The sequence below is a fragment of the Pristiophorus japonicus genome, chromosome 2 (assembly GCF_044704955.1).
Source record: "Pristiophorus japonicus isolate sPriJap1 chromosome 2, sPriJap1.hap1, whole genome shotgun sequence".
NCBI classification, from domain to species: Eukaryota; Metazoa; Chordata; class Chondrichthyes; family Pristiophoridae; genus Pristiophorus; species Pristiophorus japonicus.
The window spans coordinates 16455032-16477593 of NC_091978.1; the positions used below are offsets into that span (position 1 = coordinate 16455032).

The window sequence follows — 22562 nt, forward strand, 5'->3', positions numbered from 1 at the left end:
AGTTTAGAAGAATGAGAGGTGATCCCATTGAAACGCAGAACATTCTTAGAGGGCTTCTCAGGGTATATGCTGAGAGGTTGTTTCCCCTGGAGAGTCTAGAACCAGGGGTCAAAGTCTCAGGATAAGGGGTCGGCCATTTCAGATTGAGATGAGGAGAAATTACTTCACTCAGAAGGGTGTGAATCTTTGTAATTTTCGACCTCAGAGGGTTGTGGATGCTCAGTCATTGAGTATATTCAAGACTGAGATCGCTAGATTTTTGAGCCATAAGACGATATGGGGATTGGGCGGTAAAGCAGAGTTGAGTTTAAAAACGTATTGAATGGTGGAGTAGGCTCGGGGGGCCGTAGGGCTTACTCCTGCTCCTATTTCTTATGTTCTTATGTTCTTTATGAATTTCAAACAGGATCAGCCAGTGACCAAGACATTCAAGCATATATAACATTGAGCTGGTGGGGCTTTGAGGGCCTGATTACCAGATCCCAGGAGACGTGCGTGCCCCAAGGGCTGTTGTTTGGTTACCCATCACTGGACGAGTAGGTTAAGGGAACAGCAACCAGAAGGGATTGCGTCTTGATCGCTGGTGTGAGTTGGCTTACCTCGGCTTAGCTCTGCAGCCCTGGGCTAGAGATGCGGAACTCCTACTACATAAGAACATAAGAAATAGGAGCAGGAGCAGGCCATTCGGCCCCTCGAGCCTTCTCCTAATAAGTTCATGGCTGATTTGATCATGGACTCAGCTCCACTTCCCTGCCCGCTCCCCATAACCCTTCACTCACTTATCGTTCAAAAATGTATCTAACTCCATCTTGAATATATTCAATGACCCTGCCCCCACAGCTCTCTGAGACAGAGAATTCCACAGATTTACGACCCTCTGAGAGAAGAAATTGCTCCTCAACTCAGTTATAAATGGGTGATCCTTTATTCTGAGACGATGCCTCCTAGTTTTAGTTTCCTCTATGAGCGGAAATATTCTCTCTGCATCTAACATGTTGAGCCCTCTCATTATCTTATATGATTCAATAAGATCACCTCCCATTCTTATAAACTCCAATGAGTACCGGCCCAACCTACTCAACCTCTCTTCATAAGTCAACCCCCTCATCTCCGGAATCAACCTAGTGAACCTTCTCTGAACAGCCTCCAATGCAAGTATATCCTTCCTTAAATACAGAGACCAAAACTGTACGCAGTACTCCAGGTGTGGCCTCACCAATACCCTGTACAGTTGTAGCATTCTTGTTCTTTATTGCTAACCGCTGCTTAGGAAAGCATATGGCTGTGGACAGCAGATGAAGTCAAAATCCGACTCAGCAGTGACTCTCTCTGAGGTCAAAGAGCCTGGCCGTCCGCAATGCATTGTAACTATGTTACTGAATTCATAACCCAGAGGCTTGGACTAATGATTCGGCGACGTGAGCTCTAGTCCCACCACGGCAGCTGGGGAATTTAAATTCAATAAATTAAATAAATCTGGAATTAAAAAGCTAGTATAAGTAATGGTGACCGTGAAACTACCGGATTGTCCTAAAAAAACCTATGTAGTTTACTACTGTCCTTTAGGGAAGGAAATCTGATGTCCTTACCTGGTCTGGGCCTATATGTGACTCCAGACCCACAGTAATCACCAACTAGTGTTTAATACTGATTACACCTCACATTAAAAATATGTTAATAAAAAAAATTACCACATTAAACTAATTGGGCACGTGATTTATTCTGATTTACTTAATTATCCTCTGAAATGGCCCAGCAAGCCACTCAGTTGTATTCAAGAAGTCGGCTCACCGCCACCTTCTCGAGGGAAATTAGGGATTAGGCAATAAATGCTAGCCTTGCTGATGACGCCCACATCCTGTGAATGAATAAAAAAACTCAACAGTTTAGGCATGGCAACTCAGAATCATAGCACCCAAATTTGCCCAAGAGTTGCTCCGTTTTTTTTGGAGCAACTTGATTTTTCTGGAGTATCTTAAAAATCCCCATTCTGCACATTTAATTTGCGCCACTGTAAGTGAGTTAGTTAGGATTTTTTTTAGTTTAGTTTTTTTTTCCAAAAGGGGACGTTTTGGCCATTTAAGCCAGTTTGGACAGCTAATAGTTGCTCCAAAATAACTTAGGCCAGCGTATGTGGCCACTTGTGGCTGCACAGAAAACCCTTGCGGAGAGTTAAGAAATCAGCGCAGGTTAGTACATTCTAAAGCACCAAGACTTACAAAACACTAAACTGTCATGTATCTTACATTATTATATATAACTGTATCCTAACATGCTATACATGACTGTAATAAGATATGACCTGCAACCACCAGCACACCTTACCACCAGGGGTGCACTTGCAAGAGACAGGTATATAAGGACAGGTCTCAGGCAAGGGCAGCATTCCAGAGCTGTGAAATAAAGGTGCAGGTCCAGAGTGACCTTGACTTCACTACATGCCTCGTGTGAATCTGTACTGAGGGAACAGGACTTTACAGTGGCGACGAATTACGGGATTACAGAATCCATAGAATGGCGAACAACGGATCAGATGAAAAGTACAATGCTGGAGACAATTGGGAAGACTTTATAGAGAGGTTCCAGCAAAGCTTTGTAACCAAAGACTGGTTAGGAGATGACAAAGCAGACAAGAGAAGAGCCCATCTCTTGACCAGCTGTAATGAAGGATTTGTTGGCACCCGAGAAACCAGCAAGCAAGTCGTTTGAAGAATTGAGCACACTGGTAAGAGACCACCTGAAGCCAGCGAGCAGCCTACACATGGCCAGACACAGGTTCTACAACTACAGACGCTGTGTGGGCCAGAGCATACCCGACTTCGTGGCGGAACTTCGGAGGTTGGCTAGTTTATGTGAGTTCTCCGACGGATTGAGGAAATGCTGAGAGACTTTTCATTGAAGGAATAGGCCACGCGGGCATATTCCGAAAGGTCATAGAGACTAAGAACCTGACCTTACAGGCAGCAACACTGGTTGCACAGACATTCTTGGCAGGGGAAGAAGAAACGAGGTTGATTTACAATGCGGGTACGACAACGAACGAAATATCGGAACAAGGAGTTCACAGCATGAAACGAGCTGCTACCCCCACACACAGACAAAAGCGGGAGAGCAGGCCCTCGACAGTAGGCAGTGGCGCCAGAAGCCATCAAGGGCCACAGGAACGGCCGTTCACACCTCATCAACCCACAATGCGAGAAATCAACTACAAACTGAGAGCAGCTCAAGAGAGATCAGCCAGACGCAGCTCATTCTTTGGAAACAATGGAAGCGGTCTGTGCTGGATGTGTGGGGGTGGGCACTCATCAAGGGAATGTCGATTTCAGCAGGCTGTTTGCAGAAATTGTGAAAATACAGGGCATTTGGTCCGCATGTGCAAAGAAAAGGCAGCTCGGCTGGTATACGAATCGGATGGGTCGGAAGGCGGACCAGAAGATGGTGGGGACAGTACCCGGGACACCGATGTGCAGCGGGTCAACTCGATCAATGGCCACTGCTCCAACAACAGGACGCCTCCTATAATGATGAGAGTCCTACTCAACAGGATACCTGTCAACATGGAGCTGGATACGGGAGCGAGTCAATCTCTCATGGGCGCTCAACAATTTGAAGAACTGTGGCCGCATAAAAGAGACAGACCAAAACTCACAAGGGTCGACTCCACACTAAGGACCTATATCAAAGAAATCGTATCAGTCCTCAGCAGCGCCATGCTCTCTGTCACACACAAAGGGACAGTGAACCGACTTCCCCTGTGGATTGTCCTCGGAGACCCCCCAGCACTGCTGGGGAGAAGCTGGCTGGCAAAACTAAACTGGAAATGGGATGATGTCCATGCCATGTCGTTAGAGGAACGGACCTCCTGCTCAACAGTTATAAAGCGATTTGAACATCTCTTTCAGCCAGATGTGGGCACTTTCAAAGGGGCCAAAGTCAAAATCTACATCACACAGGATGCTCGACTGGTCTATCACAAGGCCAGAGCTGTATCCTATGTGATGAGGGAAAAGATTGAACACGAACTAGACAGTTTCTGCGGGAAGGCATTATATCACCTGTGTAATTTAGCGACTGGGTAAGTCCCATCGTCCCAGTCATGAAGCCTGATGCATCCGTATGAATCTGTGGGGACTACAAATCTACCATAAACAGGGTCTCCCTACAGGACCAGTACCCGCTGCCCAGAGCGGAGGACTTATTTGCCACATTGGCTGGAGGTAAACTTTTCTCAAAACTAGACCTCACATCTGCCTTTATGACGCAAGAATTGACCGAGGAATCCAAGCTACTCACCACCATCAACACACACCGAGGCCTTTTCATGTACAATCGATGCCCATTCGGCATCAGGTCGGCAGCTGCCATATTCCAGCGCAACATGGAGAGTCTGCTCAAGTTCATCCCGGGTACGGTTGTATTTAAAGACGACATACTTATCACAGGCAGGGACACCGACTCCCATCTCCAAAATTTGGAGGAAGTACTAAAGCGGTTGGATCGGGTCGGCCTACGAATTAAGAAATCCAAGTGCCTGTTTCTCGCACCCGAGGTTGAATTCTTGGGCAGAAGGATTGCCGCTGATGGAATCCGCCCAACGCAGTCCAAAACAGAAGTAATTCGCCTGGCACCCAGGCCCCGGAATGTCTCAGAACTGCGTGCCTTTCTCGGGCTACTCAATTACTTTGGGAACTTTATGCAGAACTTAAGCACGCTGCTGGAGCCTCTCCACGTGCTACTCAGGAAGGGGTGCGATTGGTTTTGGGGGGAAGCCCAGGAATGCGCCTTCAATAAGGCATGCAACCATCTGTGTTCCAACAGTGTTTTGACTTTCTTTGATCCAGGTAAAAAGCTAGTTCTCACATGCGATGCGTCAGCGTATGGGGCGCTTGCGTTTTACAACATGTCAATATTGCGGGCAAATTACAACCCATAGCTTATGCCTCCAGGTCACTTTCGTGGGTGGAGCGCGGGTACGGAATTGTAGAGAAGGAGGCGCTCGCGTGCGTATACGGTGTCAAAAAGATGCACCAATACCTTTTCGGGGCCAAGTTCGCATAAGAAACTGACCACAAGCCCCTCACGTCCCTCCTATCCGAGAGCAAGGCAATAAATGCCAACGCCTCAGCGTGAATTCAACGGTGGGCACTCATGCTGGAGTCCTACGACTATACCATAAGGCACAGACCAGGCACAGACAACTGTGCCGACGCGCTCAGCAGGCGACCCATGGCGACCATGGAAGGGTCTGACGAACAGGACTGTGAGATAGTCATGGCAATCAATGCCTTTGAGTCCACAGGTTCACCCATGACGGCTCGCCAAATCAGAGCCTGGATGGCCAGCGACCCCACGTTATCCTTAGTAAAAAGATGTGTCCTAACCGGTGACTGGGCAAAGGCTCACGATGCCTGCCCCGAGGAATTCAAACCTTTTCACAGTCGCATGCATGATCTATCACTACAAGCGGACTGCCTGATGTGGGGCAGCCAACTAGTCATGCCTCTGCAAGTCAGAGAGGCATTTGTCCGGGAGCTCCACCGCGAGCACCCGGGGATCGTTCTCATGAAGGCCATAGCCAGCTCCCACGTCTGGTGGCCTAGTATTGACGCGGACTTGGAGCTCTGTGTCTGACGGTGCACCATTTGTGCCCAACTCAGCAATGCCCCCAGGGAGGCTCCACTGAGCCCCTGGCCCTGGCCTACCAAACCGTGGTCGCGGGTGCACGTAGATTATACGGGCCCATTCATGGGCAAAATGTTCCTCGTAGTTGTAGATGCATTTTCAAAGTGGATCGAATGCAGCATTTTAAACTCGAGCACAACCTCCACCACTGTGGAGAGCCTCGCAACCATGTTTGCAACGCACGGAATCCCTGACATATTGGTCAGTGACAATGGTCCGTGCTTCACCAGCGCAGAATTCCAAGATTTTATAATTGACCACGGCATAAATCACGTCAAGACGGCACCGTCCAAACCGGCCTCCAACGGCCAGGTGGAGAGAGCAGTGCAAATCATTAAACAAGGCATGCTTAAAATCCAAGGTCCCACGCTGCAGGGTCACCTGTCGCGACTGCTGCTGGCATACAGATCTCGTCCGCACTCACTGACTGGGATCCCCCCCACGCAACTGTTGATGAAAAGGACTTTAAAAACAAGGCTCTCATTAATCCTCCCAGACATGCACGAAATCGTTGAGGCAAAGCGCCGTAAGCTGACTGAGTACCATGACAGAAATTCGAGGGGGAGATGGGATGAGATAGGTGACAAAGTGTTTGTACTAAACTATGGCAGGGGTCTATGCGAGAGCGTAGACCACCTAAGAGATTGAACCTATAAAGACAATAAGACCTTGGGGGATGGTGATATCATGTATCTTATATTATTATATATAACTGTATCCTAACATGCTATACATGACTGTAATAAGATATGACCTGTAACCACCAGCATACCTTACCACCAGGGGTGCACTTGCAAGAGACAGGTATCTAAGGACAGGTCTCAGGCAAGTGCAGCATTCCAGAGCTGTGAAATAAAGGTGCAGGTCCAGAGTGACCTTGACTTCACTATATGCCTCATGTGAATCTGTACTGAGGGGACAGGACTTTACATAAACAAAGCACAAAAAGCATTCAATAACAAATAAAAAATAGAAGGAAGTGGAGAAGACCTGCACCTAAAGCACTAAGGCTTACAAAGTTTTAAGGAAAGATGAAAAGAAAATAAAGGAACTCTGCAAACACACAATCACAGTAGTTTAAACAACACAAGCAGCTACTTACATGTACAGGGCTTTTGCACATTTTTACAGATCTCCTTCACAATCATTTCTTTACCTGTACAGGGATCTTCCTAAAACAAATTAAGCCGAGCGATGTTTCCGTCTCTGTAAGTAATTGGCTCCAAAGGCTCTATGCCAAGGCACTCCAAAAAGATGTGTAAAATAGAAACAACCTCCCCATATTTTTGCCAGAAACAAGTTAGCACAGCAGGTTTCCATCTGCTCAAAAGCTCTTGGGCTGGTGTGGGAGACCATTCGGCCAGGAACAGGGGCAGCGAACATCGGGTCCTGCCTTTGGCCAGGGATAGGGCGGCGAGCATCAGGTCCCGCTCAAAGCCTGCAGGACGCGCTGGGAGGGCGAGGAGCTACTGCGCATGCGCACAGACTCCACTGCGCATGTGGACAGCTGTCGGCACTGTTTTCGGCGCAGGGTTGTAGCTCCGCCCCCCCCACTCTACTATATACACCGTGCCAGGATCCGGGACACACAGCAGAGCCGCCAGAATCGTGAGTAACTTTTTTGGCGCCATTTTGAGCGTGCAAAGTTGGCGCATCTCGGGTGAGTGCGTCGGAAAAAGGGGTTGGAGAAATTTGGGCCAGTCGAATCTAACAGTATCGAAAGAAGGCCATTCAGGCCATCACGCCTGTGCTGGCTCTTTGAAATACCTATCAAACTTAATCCCACACCCCAGCTCGCTCCTCATAACCCTGCAAATTAGTCCTCTTCAAGTACATGTCCACTTAACTTTTGAAAGTTCCTGTGGAATCTGATTCCACCACCCTTTTAGGTCGTGTGTTCCACATTTTAACAACCCCCCCGTTTGAAGAAATTTCCCCTCTCGTTTTTTTGCCAATTAATTTAAATCTATGACCTCTGGTTTTCGACCCACTTGCCAGTGGTAACAGTTTCTCCCTATGTCCTCTATCAAAACCCTTCAGAATTTTGAACACCTTGATTAGGTCTCTCCTTTAATCTTCTCTGCTCCAAGGAGAACAATTCCAGCTCCTCCAATCTGTCCACATAACTTAAGTCCCTCATCCCTGGTGCCATCCTGGTAAATCTCCTCCGCACCCTAAAAACATAAGAAATAGGAGCAGGAGTCGGCCATTTGGCCCCTCGAGCCTGCTCCGCCATTCAACAAGATCATGGCTGATCTGATCATGGACTCAGCTCCACTTCCCTGCCCGCTCCCCATAACCCTTTATTTCCTTATCGCTCAAACATCTGTCTATCTCTGCCTTAAATATATTCAATGACCCAGCCTCCACAGCTCTCTGGGGCAGAGAATTCCACAGATTTACAACCCTCCGAGAGAAGAAGTTTCTCCTCATCTCAGTTTTAAATGGGCGGCCCCTTATTCTAAGACTATGTCCCCTCGTTTTAATTTTTCTAAGGCCTTGACATCCTTCCTAAAGTGTGGTACTCAGGATTGGATGCAATATTCCAGCTGAGGTCTAACTAGAGATTTGTGTGACTTTCTTGGTTTTGTATTCAATGGGCCTATTTACAAAGCCAAGAATCCCATACCTTTCTCAACAGTGGGCCCAGGAAGAGTTAGCACCTTTCGGAAATGAGGCAATGAAGACAGTCGGGATAAAAAAAAATTAATCAGATGGAATGATAGAAGTAATCCCACTCCCCAATACAGAAACCTCCCTGACCAAGGCTGCTGCAAGAATGGCAGTTGATTAATACTGAGACAGTATTGAGCTGCTCGTGCGAAAAGGCCTCACAGCTGAATGGCTTTCGCCATTAACCTTTCAACTTTACCTAAGGCCTGTCATTGCTTACTGCCCCTTTAATCATTTACCCCCCCCTCGCCCTCCCCCCACCCTGGATTAGACGAAAAGGCAGCAGAGGGTTAAAGACTAATTGCCTGAACGGAAAATGGGCATCGTCAATCATCATTAACTTATCATAATCAATGCAAGCTCGCATTTACTCACCAGGGTCGTGCTCAGTAGCTCATAATCAAAGACCTCCATTTCGTACTGTTCTGCCAGCTCCTTGCAGAGATGAATGGCTTCCTCCCACATCTGTTCACAGCAAGCAGGAAATAATTAGTGTGATATGCTGAACTGAACAAGGGAGAACCAGTTGATGTGGTGTATTTGGACTTTCAGAAGGCTTTCGACAAGGTCCCACTCAAGAGCCAAGTTAAAGCACATGGGATTGGGAGTAATGTGCTGACGTGGATTGAGAACTGGTTGGCAGACAGGAAGCAAAGAGTAGGAGTAAATGGGTACTTTACAGAATGGCAGGCAGTGACTAGTGGGGTACCGCAAGGTTCTGTGCTGGGGCCCCAGTTGTTTACATTGTACATTAATGATTTAGACGAGGGGATTAAATGTAGTATCTCCAAATTTGACGATGACACTAAGTTGGGTGGCAGTGTGAGCTGCGAGGAGGATGCTATGAGGCTGCAGAGTGACTTGGAAAGGTTAGGTGAGTGGGCAAATGCATGGCAGATGAAGTATAATGTGGATAAATGCGAGGTTATCCACTTTGGTGGTAAAAACAGAGAGACAGACTATTATCTAAATGGTGACAGATTAGGAAAAGGGGAGGTGCAACGAGACCTGGGTGTCATGGTACATCAGTCATTGAAGGTTGGCATGCAGGTACAACAGGCGGTTAAGAAAGCAAATGGCATGTTGGCCTTCATAGCGAGGGGATTTGAGTACAGGGGCAGGGAAGTGTTACTACAGTTGTACAGGGCTTTGGTGAGGCCACACCTGGAGTATTGTGTACAGTTTTGGTCTCCTAACTTGAGGAAGGACATTCTTGCTATTGAGAGAGTGCAGTGAAGGTTCACCAGACTGATTCCCGGGATGGCAGGACTGACATATCAAGAAAAACTGGATCAACTGGGCTTGTATTCACTGGAGTTCAGAAGAATGAGAGGGGATCTCATGGAAACGTTTAAAATTCTGATGGGTTTAGACAGGTTAGATGCAGGAAGAATGTTCCCAATGTTGGGGAAGTCCAGAACCAGGGGTCACAGTCTAAGGATAACGGGTAAGCCATTTAGGACCGAGAAGAGGAGAAACCTCTTCACCCAGAGAGTGGTGAACCTGTGGAATTCTCTACCACAGAAAGTTGTTGAGGCCAATTCACTAAAGATATTCAAAAAGGAGTTAGATGTAGTCCTTACTACTCGGGGGATCAAGGGGTATGGCGAGAAAGCAGGAATGGGGTACTGAAGTTGCATGTTCAGCTATGAACTCATTGAATGGCGGTGCAGGCTAGAAGGGCCGAATGTTTCTATGTTTCTATGTTTCTGTCTGAGCTGTCTTGTATAATGTCAATGCAATTTATTCTTTCTGAGGGGCTTTGCATGCCAATCCTTGCGCCCTCCTGCAGTAATAACTTCGGAATAGGAGCAGGCCATTCAGCCCCCTGTGCCATCATTCAATTAGGTCACGGCTCAGCTGCATCTCAACTCCGTTTGCCTACTTTTGTTACCTCAGGACTTGACTATTCCAGTGCACGCCCTAGACGGCCCTCCCATGTTCCACCCTCCGTCCACTTGAGGCCATCCAAGACTCTGCCGGCCCTGTCCTAACGCGCACCAAGTCCCGCTCACACATCACCCTGCAGTTTAGAAGAATGAGAGGTGGGAGGCTGGATTTTCGGCCCCTGTTCGCGCGCCGGAGGGGTGGCAACGGTGGCGGTTACCACATCCGGGCGGGTGGCCAGATTCCAGCGCCCCGCCCCTAACCCTAACCGCCACGGTTTTTGGGGCTGGTTTCGACGGGGCGGGGAGCATTACCACCTGGAAGAGGCGAGCCGCTGTGCAATGTCCCTGGTTGCAACACCGGCTTGATTTTTGGCTCCTATCCGATCCGTAAGCTCCGTAGAGCACCCTGCTGGGCCCGTCTGTGAAAGTGGGCGGTCCGACCGATACCGGCTGCAGTGAGGTAAGTAATGTCCACCTGAGGTAACTGTGATTGTTTTTATATTTTAATTCTTCCGCGATTTATGTTGTGGTAGCGTGGGCTATGTATTGGGAATGTTTTGGGTGTTTCTTTTATATTTTCGCCCCCCCCCCCCAGGCCTCTCTTACAGTGCTCTGAGGCCGGCTGTTTAGCTCGGGAGTTTCACTTGCTCGGATGGCCTCGTGCCCGAAGAGAGGGGTACAGCGCCTCCCTCAGCGCTCCGCCCAGCTGACGAATTTTGCTGGCTGAGGCTCAAACTGTTCCCGGGCACAAACTTTACCGCCCCACCGCCATTACCGCCCCGAAATGAGCAAAGCCAAACATCCACCCATGGTCTCATTAAAACATGTAAAATGCTGAGGGGAATTGACAGGATAAATGCTGAGAGATTGTTTCCGCTGCCTGGAGAGTTTAGAACCAGGGGGCATTGTCTCAGGCTGAGAGGCTGGCCTTTTAAGACTGAGATGAGGAGGAATTCCTTCTCTCAGGGGGCTGTGAATCTTTGGAATTCACTGCCCCAAAGGGCTGTGGATGCTCAGTCTTCGAGTAGATTTTTGGACTCCAGAGGAATCAAGGGATATGGGGATAGGGCAGCAAAGTGGAGTTGAGATCAAAGTTCAGCCATGATCTTATTGAATGGCGGAGCAGGCTCGAGGGGCCAAATGTCCTGCTCCTGCTCCTAGTTCTTATGTTCACCCCTGTGCTCATTGACCTACATTGCCTCCTGGCTAGGCAACACTTCAATTTTAAAATTCTCATCATTATCTTTAAATCCCTCCATGGCCTGTCCCCTCCCTGTCTCTGTATTCTTCTCCAGCCCCACAAACCTCCGAGATATCGGTGCTCCGCTAATTCTGGCCTGTTGAGCACCCTGGATTTCAATCACTCCACCATTGTGCCTTCAGCTGCCTGAGACCCAAGCTCTGGAATTCCCTCCCTAAACCTCTCCACCACCCTACCTCTCTCTCCTTCTTTAAGATGCTCCTTAAGAAGATAAGAAATAGGAGCAGGAGTAGGCCATTCGGCCCCTTGAGCCTGCTCCGCCATTCAATAAGATCATGGCTGAACCTTAGCTCTATGACCAAACTTTTGGTCATGTGTCCCAATATTTGGCAAATGTTATCTGTAGACACTCCTGTGAAGCGCCTTGGGATGTTTCACTCCAATAAAGGCGCTATATAAATACAAGGTGTTGTTGTTGTTGATCCATAATCCCTCAATCCCCTTACCTAACAAGAGTCTAGCGATCTTCAAGCTTCAATTGACCCCCAGCATCCACAGCTTTTTTGGAGAGAGAATTTCGGATTTCCACACGTGAGACAAAGTGCTTGCTGATTTCGCTCCTAGTGGTCTAGCACGAAAGTTATTGGCTTTGTGATGGGGTAAATAGATAATAGGTGCCATCTACCAACTCACACAAGGGGTCATATGAGTGCCTCGATAGTCGGCAAGATTTTTGACTTGATGCACTAGGCTGGACATTTCTTAACTCAACGTCCACCCAAATGGACGTCCAGCAGGGGAGGCTGGGGAATGCTAAGGAACAAGAGATCAGTTTGAATTCTTCCGCCCTAATCCAAGGACATGGAACAACAACAACAGCAACAACTTTTTGTATTTATATAGCACCTTTTACAAAGTGAAACGCCCCAAGGCGCTTCACAGGAGTATTGTGAGACAAAAAAAATTGACACCGAGCCACATAAGGAGAAATTAGGGCAGGTGACCAAAAGCTAAGGAGCTTTTTGAAGGAGGAAAGAGAGGTAGCGAGGCGCAGAGGTTTAGGGAGGGAGTTCCAGACCTTAGGGCCTAGGCAGCTGAAGTTAAAATTAACCCCATCATGTGATCACCACCAGCAGAAGGACTGCAGTGGTTCAAGAAAAAGGCCCATCACTACCTCCACAAGTTAATGAATTATATATTACACGAGGGGTAGTCAAACACTTCAGCGGATTTCATCCTGGCTTTTGAGTGCATGGGCACAGCAGTTCCACCAAGGCACGTCATTGATGAACAATTGTGTCAAACGACAATGTCTGGGTATTGAGTTGCAGTGACAGGATATCCAAGTGACAGTGTCTGGGTATGAACATAAGAAATACGAACATAAGAATTAGGAGCAGGAGTAGGCCATTTTGTCCCTCGAGCCTGCTCTGCCATTCAATAAGATCATGGCTGATCTTCTATCTCAACTCCACTTTCCTGCACTATCCCCATATCCCTTGATTCCCTTAATATCCAAAAATCTATTGATCGCTGTCTTGAATACACTCAAAGACTGAGACTCCAAAGCCCTCTGGCGCAGCGGATTCCAAAGATTCACCACCCGTTGAATGAAGAAATTTCTCCTCATCTCAGTCCTAAATGGCGGACCCCTTATTCTGAGACAGAGATCCCCTGGTTCTAGACACCGCAGCCAGAGGAAACATCCTCCCTGCATCTACCCTGTCAAGCTCTATAAAAATGTTAAACGTTTTCAATGAGATCAGCTCTCATTCTTCTAAACATGAGAGAATATAGGCTTAGTCTACTCAAACTCTCCTCATAGGACAATTTCCCCCATCCCAGGACTCAGTCTGGTGAACCTTCATTGCACTCCCTCTATGGCAAGTATATCCTTCCTTAGTTAAGGTGACCAATAGTGCCTGGGGATTGAGACAGTAGCTGGATACCAAGTGAGAGTATCTGGGAATCGAGTGATAATTTCCACAAGCTCAGCGGGGAATCAGTGCATCTCTTCTCCGTACAGAAAATAAGGAAGCAGTATGCCTGCAGAATACGGTCCTTGACAGTTCGAATTAATTCCACTTCACAGCCTTCAAGGGGGGCTCGCTTGTTTCCGACAAAACTCGTGCTGGGATGAATCGGAGCAATTTAAATCCATGGCTTGATATTCTCGCAGCACTCCACTTCAGACCTCTTTTGTCCGCTTCCCCCGGTATCTCGTTCAGCCACTTCCAGCTGCAGCTATCCAGTCATTTTTAATTTGATGTTTCTTTCTTTATTTTCTCCTGAAGGCCTCATCTCGCTCCCCCACCCCCCCCACACACCTCACCCCGCCCTCCCACACAACCATCTCTGTAACCTCCGCCAGACCCGACAACCCTCCGCGATCTCTGCGCTCCTACCATTCTGCCTTCTCTTTAGTATCCCTGCTTTTGATTGCAGTCCCATTGGTGGCCGTACCTTCAGCTGCCAAGGCCGTAAGCTCTGGAATTCCCTCCCTAAACCTCTCCGCTTCTCTCTCCTACTTTAAGACGCTTCTTAAAACCTACAGACTGGGTTTTCGGCTTTGTTCATTTCGCGGCGGTAATGACAGCAGGGCGGGAAGATTTGCGCCCAGGAATAGTTTGCAACTCATTTAGCAAAATTGGGCAGTCGATTCTGAGCGAGGCATGGGGAGAAAAAAAAACCTGAAAACATTCCTAATCCATAGCCCAAGTCACTGCAACATAAGTCACAAAAAATAAAATAAAAACTAATCACACTTACCTGAGGTGGACACTACTTACCTCACTGTCCGCTTTCACAGGCAGTCCAACCAGGGGGCGCTCTATGGAGTGCTACGGATCGGGCGGGAGGCAAAAATCGAGCCGGTGTCGCAACCAGGAGCATTGCACACCGGCTCGCCTCTTCCGGGCGGTCGGTAATGCTCCGCGCCCCACCAAAACCGGCCTCAAAAACCCCGGCGGGGCGCTGGGCGTCCACCCGATAAAGCTTACCGCCGCCATTGCTGCCCCCTCCGGGGCCAAAACAGAGGCAGCAACAAGCCGAAAATCCAGCTCTACCTCTTTGGCCAAGCTTTTAGTCACCTGTCCTAATATCTGGCCGAGTGTCAAACTTTGTCCACAAATGTTTGTGACGTGTCTTGGGACGTTGGCACCATATTGATGCTAGTTGCATTTGTTGACGTAGGGTTGTACAATTGAAGTCTGCCTCTGATACCTCTTCCAAACTCTTCACCGGTCAGGCCAGACGGCAAGGTAGCAGATTGGTCTTCAGGTGGACATTGGACAGGCGGAGCCCGCCTGATGCCCTCAGTGGGAGGTCCGAGTGATGCTAATGGCCGCGCTTCACATGCTTAATGCTGGCGATCTGTGGGCGCTCGATGCTGGGGGGTACGGCGGGAGGGGCGTGGGGTGGGGTGGGGTGAGGAGGTTAGTGGGCTATCCAGCAGGGCTCTTTCGCCAAGCCTAGCCAGAGGTTCAATGTTAAAGAAGGATGGGCTGGATGGGAGGTGGGGGAGGGAAGGGGAGAAGAGGGTTACGAACAGAGGTGGGCAGGAGCTGAGGAATCTATCTGGCTTGAGAGGATGGTCTGCAGTGGCACCTTTAAGGAAGGCCATCGCCTAATACCAGTGGGTGGAGTGTGCACGGAGTAGGCTTCGCCCACATCTGCCTCAAACTTCCAGGACGCAGTCCTACGTATGTCACGGGACCCTGACTTCAGCCGGCTCCTGTCCTGAGACGGGCACCTAGGTCACCCGTGTGAAGGCCCCAATGGCAATTGCGGCGGGCGGATCAGAGAGCGGGAATGGGTAGGGTAAGTTGAGCACCTCCATTTCCCGAGAGCACAATCACGATTATTCCCACTGAGCGATCGGCCTCGCGCACGGCCTCCGAATGTCGGGGGATTATTTGATCCAGGGCTGCGGAGGGGCATCAGAATCAGGCCAGAATTATTCAATAGGGCTGGCATACCAGGCGGCGTGGGGGGGGAGGCGGCCATAATGGCGGGAAATTAGTCGCCGGTTTTGCGGGGGTCGCGGAGCAGCACCGCCCAGGAGCGTCGAGCCGGTGTGGAACGCCGCCAGTTCCGACCGTGCTTCGGTTTTACTTAGAAACATAGAATATAGGTGCAGGAGTAGGTCATTCAGTCCTTCGAGCCTGCACCACCATTCAATATGATCATGACAGATCATGCAACTTCAGTACCCCATTCCTGCTTTCTCTCCATACCCCTTGGTCCCTTTAGCTGTGAGGGCCACATCTAACTCCCTTTTGAATATATCTAACGAACTGGCCTCAACAACTTTCTGTGGTAGAGAATTCCACAGGTTCACAACTCTCTGAGTGAAGAAGTTTCTCCTCATCTCAGTCCTAAATGGCTTATCCCTTATCCTTAGATTGTGACCCCTGTTTCTGGACTTCCCCAACATCAGGAACATTCTTCCTGCATCTAACCTGTCCAATCCTGTCAGAATTTCTATGCGATTCCCTCTCATTCTTCTAAATTCCAGTGAACATAAGCCTAGTCGATCCAGTCTTTCTTCATATGTCAGTCCTGCCATCCCGGGAATCAGTCTGATGAACCTTCGTTGCACTCCCTTAATTGCAAAAATGTCCTTTCTCAGATTAGGAGACCAAAAATGCACACAATACTCAAGGTGTGGTCTCACCAAGGCCCTGTACAACTGCAGTAAGACCTCCCTGCTCCTATACTCAAATCACCTCGCTATGAAGGCCAGCATGCCATTTGCTTTCTTTACTGCCTGCTGTACCTGCATGCCTACCTTCAATGACTGATCTACCATGACACCCAGGTCTTGTTGCACCTCCCCTTTTACTAATCTGTCACCATTCAGATAATAATCTGCCTTCCTGTTTTTGCCACCAAAGTGGATGACCTCACATTTATCCACATTATACTGCGTCTGCCATGCATTTGCCCATTCACCTAACCTGTTCAAGTCCCCCTGCAGCCTCCTAACATCCTCCTCACAGCTCGCACTGCCACCCAGCTTAGTGTCATCTGCAAACTTGGAGATATTACAATCAATTCCTTCATCCAAATCATTAATGTATATTGTAAATAGCTGGGGTCCCAGCACTGAACCCTGCAGCACCCCACTAGTCACTGCCTGCCATTCTGAAAAGGACCCGTTTATTCCCACTCTTTGTTTCCTGCCTGCAAACCAGTTCTCTATCCACGTCAATATATTACCCCCAATATCATGTGCCTTAATTTTGCACACTAATCTCTTGTGTGGGACCTTGTCAAAAGCCTTCTAAAAGTCCAAATACACCACAGTCACTAGTTCTCCCTTATCCACTCTACTAGTTACATCCTCAAAAAACTCTAGAAGATTTGTCAAGCATGATTTCCCTTTCATAAATCCATGCTGACTTGGACCGATTCTGTCACTGCTTTCCAAATGCGCTGCTATTGCATCTTTAGTAATTGATTCCAGCATTTTCCCCACCACCGATGTCAGGCTAACCGGTCTATAAATCCCTGTTTTCTCTCTCCCTCCTTTTTTAAAAAGTGGGGTTACATTAGCTACCCTCCAAACCATAGAAACTGAACCAGGGTCCATGGAATGTTGGAAAATGACCACCAATGCATCTACTATTTCTAGGGCCACTTCCTTCAGTACTCTGGGATGCAAACTATCAGGCCCTGGGGATTTATCGGCGTTCAGTCCCTTCAATTTCCCTAACACCATTTCCTGACTAATAAGGATTTCCCTCAGTTCCCCCTTCTCGCTAGACCCTCGGTCCCCTAGTATTTTCGGGAGGTTATTCGTGTCTTCCTTAGATAGAACCAAAGTATTTGTTCAATTGATCTGCCATTTCCTTGTTCCCCATTATGAATTCACCTGATTCTGACTGCAAGGGACCTATATTAATCTTCAGTCATCTTTTTCTCTTCATACCTATAGAAGCTTTTGCAGTCAGTTTTTATGTTCCCTGCAAGCTTACTCTCATACTCCATTTTCCCCCTCCTAATTAAACCCTTTGTCCTCCTCCGCTGAATTCTAAATTTCTCTCAATCCTCAGGTTTGCTGCTTTTTCTGGCCAATTTATATGCCTCTTCCTTGTATTTAACACTATTCTTAATTTCCCTTGTTAGCCACGGTTGAGCCACAGTCCCTTTTATATTCTTTTGCCACACAGGAATGTACAATTGTTGTAGTTCATCCATGTGATCTTTAAATGTCTGCCATTGCCTATCCACAGCCAACCCTGAAGTATCATTCTTCAGTCTATCCTAGCCAATTCACGTCTCATACCATCGAAGTTTCCTTTCTTTAAGTTCTGAATTAACACTGTCACTCTCCATCTTAATGAAGAATTCTACCATATTATGGTCACTCTTCCCCACGACCAGATTGCTTATTAATCCTCTCTCGTTACACAAGTTTTGAAGCTGTCCTGGCGGCGGTGAGTGAAGTAAGTAATGAATGAGGAAAATGTGATTGTTTTTATTTTTTTCTTGCAATTTATCCGAATGTGGGGTGGGCAAGGTAATTGGGGAATGTTTTTTGTGTGTTTTGTGACAATTTTTTTTTCTTCAAGCAAGGTCTCTCTCAGGGCGCTCCGACACCGGCTGTTTAGCTCATGACTTTCAGTTGCTCAGCTGGCCTAGCACCTCATTCAATGCCTCCCTTAGTGCTCCACCCCACACTCAGGGCCCAGCTGATGAATTTTGTGACTGAGGACACAAACCATTTCCCGCTATCATTTCCGCCCCGAAATGACCAGAACCAAAAAGCCAGCCCAAAAAACGCTGATCAGGAGTGGGAATCCTGGGCTGATTTCTCCCCTCTCTAGGCTGTTGAGGCCACGATACCTTGGCTGAGAATCAAATATGGCCTATAACATAAAGCGCAGAAGCAGCCATTCGGCCCATTGTGTCAGTGCTGGCTCTCTGAACGAGCGATCCAATCCCCTGCTCTTTCCCCATAGCCCTTCATTATTTTCTTTTTGTGTATATACCCAATCACCTTTTGAAAGTTACTATTGAATCACCCATTCCAGAGCATAACAACCCGCTGCGTACAAATCTTTTTAATCCTTATCTCCCCTCTGATTCTTTTCCCAAATTATCTTCAACCCTCTTCAGGTTACTGACCCTCCTGCCAGTGGAAACAATTTCACCTTTGTATACTCTATCAGAATGTTGAACACCTCTATTAAATCTCCCCACTCTGCTCTGAGGAAAACAAAACCCCAGCTTCTCCAGCCTCCCCACATAACTGACGTCCCTCATCCCTGGTGCCAATCAAATAAATCTCCTCTGCACCTCTCCAAGGCCTTGACATTCTTCCTAAAGCGTGGTGCCCAGAATTGGCCACAATACTCCAGCTGAGGCCTAACTAGTGATTTATAAAGGTTTAGCATAACTTCCTTGCTTTTGTACTCTATGCCTCAGTTTATAAAGCCAAAGATCCCGTATGCTTTTTCTAACAGACTCCTCAACTTGTCCTGCCATCTTCAAAGATTTGTGTACATACACCCCTAGTTCTTTCAGTTCCTGCACCTCATTTAAAATTGTACTATTTCGTTCATATCTCCTCATTCTTCTGACCAGAATCACTTCACCCTTCTCTGCATTAATCTTCTGCGTATCCTCCCATACATTGCCTGTACCGACTAAAGCACTGGCCTGTGCTAATTCAATAAAGCTTAATATAACAAACACATCTTCAATCTTCAGAAAAAAAATCACACCACTCTAACCATTAATTAGCAAAATCAAGAAAACACTGTGTTCCAGCCAGTTGATAAATACTTGACATAATCGCTTATCACGCCTTATTAAAATTGTAACAAGCAGGTTATAAAACACTTAAGTGTGGACTGCTCTGACATGGCGTTGCAGCCGCAAGGACTAGATTATCTTTTTCCTTCTCTCCGGAAATTTCTATTTAAGATACTATCATCAGACCTGTCACCAAGTTCATCAGGGGCCTACACGCAAAGAAGCTGCACCTTCTGTCACGGTTAAACAAGTTGCTCTCTTCTGAGTGCCTTCAGAGGGGACCGCACCTGCGGAAAGTGGATTGCAGGGCGCAAAGTCTGATCGATGGGATTCGGCGCTTGAGAACGCAAGAGAGGAGGCTCTTCCGGGTCTGCCCCATGCCCTGCAGCAGACAGCGGGCAGAAGGGAGTGCAAGGCTCTGATTGTCCTAAAATTCAAGCCATCTGACGAATCTGGGCCCAGGAAAATCTTCACCCAATTAAATCTTTTTTTAGAAAAGGGATTAAGGCTGCTAGGCCCAACAGGCCCCGTCTACAACCCAACCGCCCCCCTCCCCGAGATGTCTGTGCTCCTCTAATTCTGCCTTATGGAGCATCCCTGATTATAATCGCTCAACCATTGGTGGCCGTGCCTTCTGTTGCCTAGGCCCCAAGCTCTGGAACTCCCTGCCTAAACCTCTCCGCCTCTCTTTCCTCCTTCAAGACGCTCCTTAAAACCACCCTCATTACCTGCGCTAATTTCTACTTATGCGGCTCGGTGTCAAAATGTTTTATCTCATAATACTCCTGTGAAGTACCTTGGGACATTTCATTACGTTAAAGGCGCTATATAAATACAAGTTGTTGTTGTTTCGATGAGGGGCTCCAGTGGTGTGGAGAGGTAAGAGAAGCTGCGATTGCACTCCTTAGCGCACAGAAGGTTATTTTAATAGAGGTGTTCCAAATCATGAACGGTTTTGAGTAAATAAGGAGGAACTGTTTCCACTGGCAGGAGGGTCAGTAACCACAGGACACAGATTTAAGGCAGTTGGCAAAAGAACCAGAGGGGAGATGAGGAGAATTGTTTTTTACGCAGCGAATTATTGTGATCTGAGGCGCGCTGCCTGAAAGGGAGGTGGAAGCAGATTCAATAGTAACTTTCAAAAAGGAATTGGATAAATACTTGAAAAGGAAAAAGAAAAAAATCATGGCTGTGGGTGATTAGCAAGGGGAGTGGGACGAATTGGAGAGCTCACAGAGCCGGCACAGGCATGATGGACTGAATGGCCTCCTGCGTTGTGTGATTCTATGATAATAGGCAAAAAGCCCTGAGGACAAATCCTGGTCCTGAGGTTCGATTTGTTCTGCTTTCCTCCCCTTTGCCGAATACTGTGCCTTGAGGTCACCACCATAGGCCGTCCCTCGGAGTCGAGGATGACTTGCTGCCACACTAAAACAGGTGACTCAAGACCCCAATGCAGGACCCACAGTCTCTGTCACAGGTGGGGCAGACGGTGGTTGAAGGAACAGGTGGGTGGGGGGGCCTGGGTTGCTGCGCGCTCCTTCCGCTATCTGCGCTTGGCTTCAGCTTGCTCTCGGCGAAGAGACTCAAGGTGTTCGGCGCCTTCCCGGATGCTTTTCCTCCAATTTGGGCGGCCTTGGGCCAGGGATTTCCCAGGTGTCAGTGGGGATGTTACATTTTTTCAAGGAGGCTTAGAGGATGTCCTTGAAACGTGTCCTCTGCCCACCTGGGGCTCATTTGCCGTGTGGGAGTTCCGAGTAGAGCGCATGTTTTGGGAGTCTCTTGTCAGGCATGCGAACAATGTGGCATAGAAACATAGAAAATAGGTCCAGGAGTAGGCCATTCGGTCCTTCAAGCCTGCACCACCATTCAATAAGATCATCCACCTCAGTACCCCTTTCCTGCTTTCTCTCCATACCCCTTGAACCCTTTAGCCGTAAGGGCCATATCCACCTCCCTCTTGAATATATCCAATGAACTGGCATCAACAACTCTCTGCGGTAGAGAATTCCACAGGTTAACAATTCTCTGAGTGAAGGAGTTTCTCCTCATCTCGGCCCTAGATGGCCTACCCCTTATCCTTAGACTGTGTCCCCTGTTTCTGGACATCCCCAACATCGGGAACATTCTTCCTGCATCTAACCTGTCCAGTCCCGTCAGGGAGTTCCAGAGCTTAGGGCTTAGGCAACAGAAGGCACGGCCGCCAATGGTGGGGGGAAGAAAATCTGGGATGCACAAGGGGCCAGAATCAGAGGAGCACAGATATCTGAGGGTTTTAGACAATGTTCCCTTAAGCTGCGCCTTGTTCTGCGTGGCTTGTTTCTTTTAATGCCCAGTCCCTTTAAAATTCTATACTGCACGATATTTGCAATGGAAAAGCCGGTGAGCGACCTGCGCAGGACCTTGCAGGTGGCTGCAAGGCTTCGCGGCTGTGCAGCTTAGGGGGAACATTGATTGCAGGGCTAGAGGCGGTTGCAGAGACAGGGAGGGGCGAGGCCATGGAGGGATTACAAAACAAGGACGAGAATTTTAAAATAGAAGGGGCGGGTCACGGCCTCCCATTCTCCTGCCTAAGACGTCCCATGTACATAAGAACATAAGAAATAGGAGCAGGAGTAGGCCATTTGGCCCCTTGAGCCTGCTCCACCATTCAATAAGATAATGGCTGCTCAAATCTTGGGCTCAGCTCCACTTACCCACCCGCTCCCCATAACCCTTGACTCCCCTGTGTTTCAATATTTGTCTACATTCAATGACCCAGCCTCCACAGCTCTCTGGGGCAGAGAATTCCAAAGATTCACCACTCTCTGGGAGAAGAAATTCCTCCTCATCTCCGTTTTAAATGGGCGATCCCTTATTCTGAAGCTGTGCCCCCTAGTTCTAGATTCCCCCACGAGGGGAAGCATGCTCTCTACGTCTACCTTGTCAAGCCCCCGCAGAAACTTTTATGTTCAATAAGATCACCTCTCAATCTTCTAAACTCCAATGTGTATAGGCACGACCTGCTCAACCTTTCTTCATAAGACAACCCCATCATCTCAGGAATGAACCGAGTGAACCTTCTCTGAACTGCCTCCAATGCAAGTATATCCCTCCTTAAATAAATACGCTCCCCACCAATCACATAGCCCACGCTTATGATGGTTAACCGTAGCTGCCACCGAAGAGGTGAATTATAGAGGAGCCGCTTACAACGTATTGAACGTGATGACTATTTCAGGCTGGCCCATTAAGGCACGATTGCCTTAATACTCTGCACTTACCATTTTGAAAGTTCTGATAAGCAATTGCTTTGTGCCTCTGTTGTTGATTATGTGCATGTATTAGCCAAGGTCTTTCAAACTCCTTTGAGGAGG

At 48.0% G+C, this 22562-nt stretch overlaps 1 protein-coding gene across 3 annotated transcripts in view; it reads right to left on the reverse strand.

Moving 5' to 3' along the window:
- Window positions 1-22562, reverse strand: part of LOC139236054 (dedicator of cytokinesis protein 2-like) — a 1544097-nt gene that overhangs the window by 107776 nt on the left and 1413759 nt on the right. For all 3 annotated transcript variants that reach the window (XM_070866795.1, XM_070866794.1, XM_070866796.1), the window contains one exon: window positions 8731-8820. In XM_070866795.1, the coding sequence (XP_070722896.1) occupies window positions 8731-8820 (90 nt within the window). The remainder of the gene's footprint in view (window positions 1-8730; window positions 8821-22562) is intronic.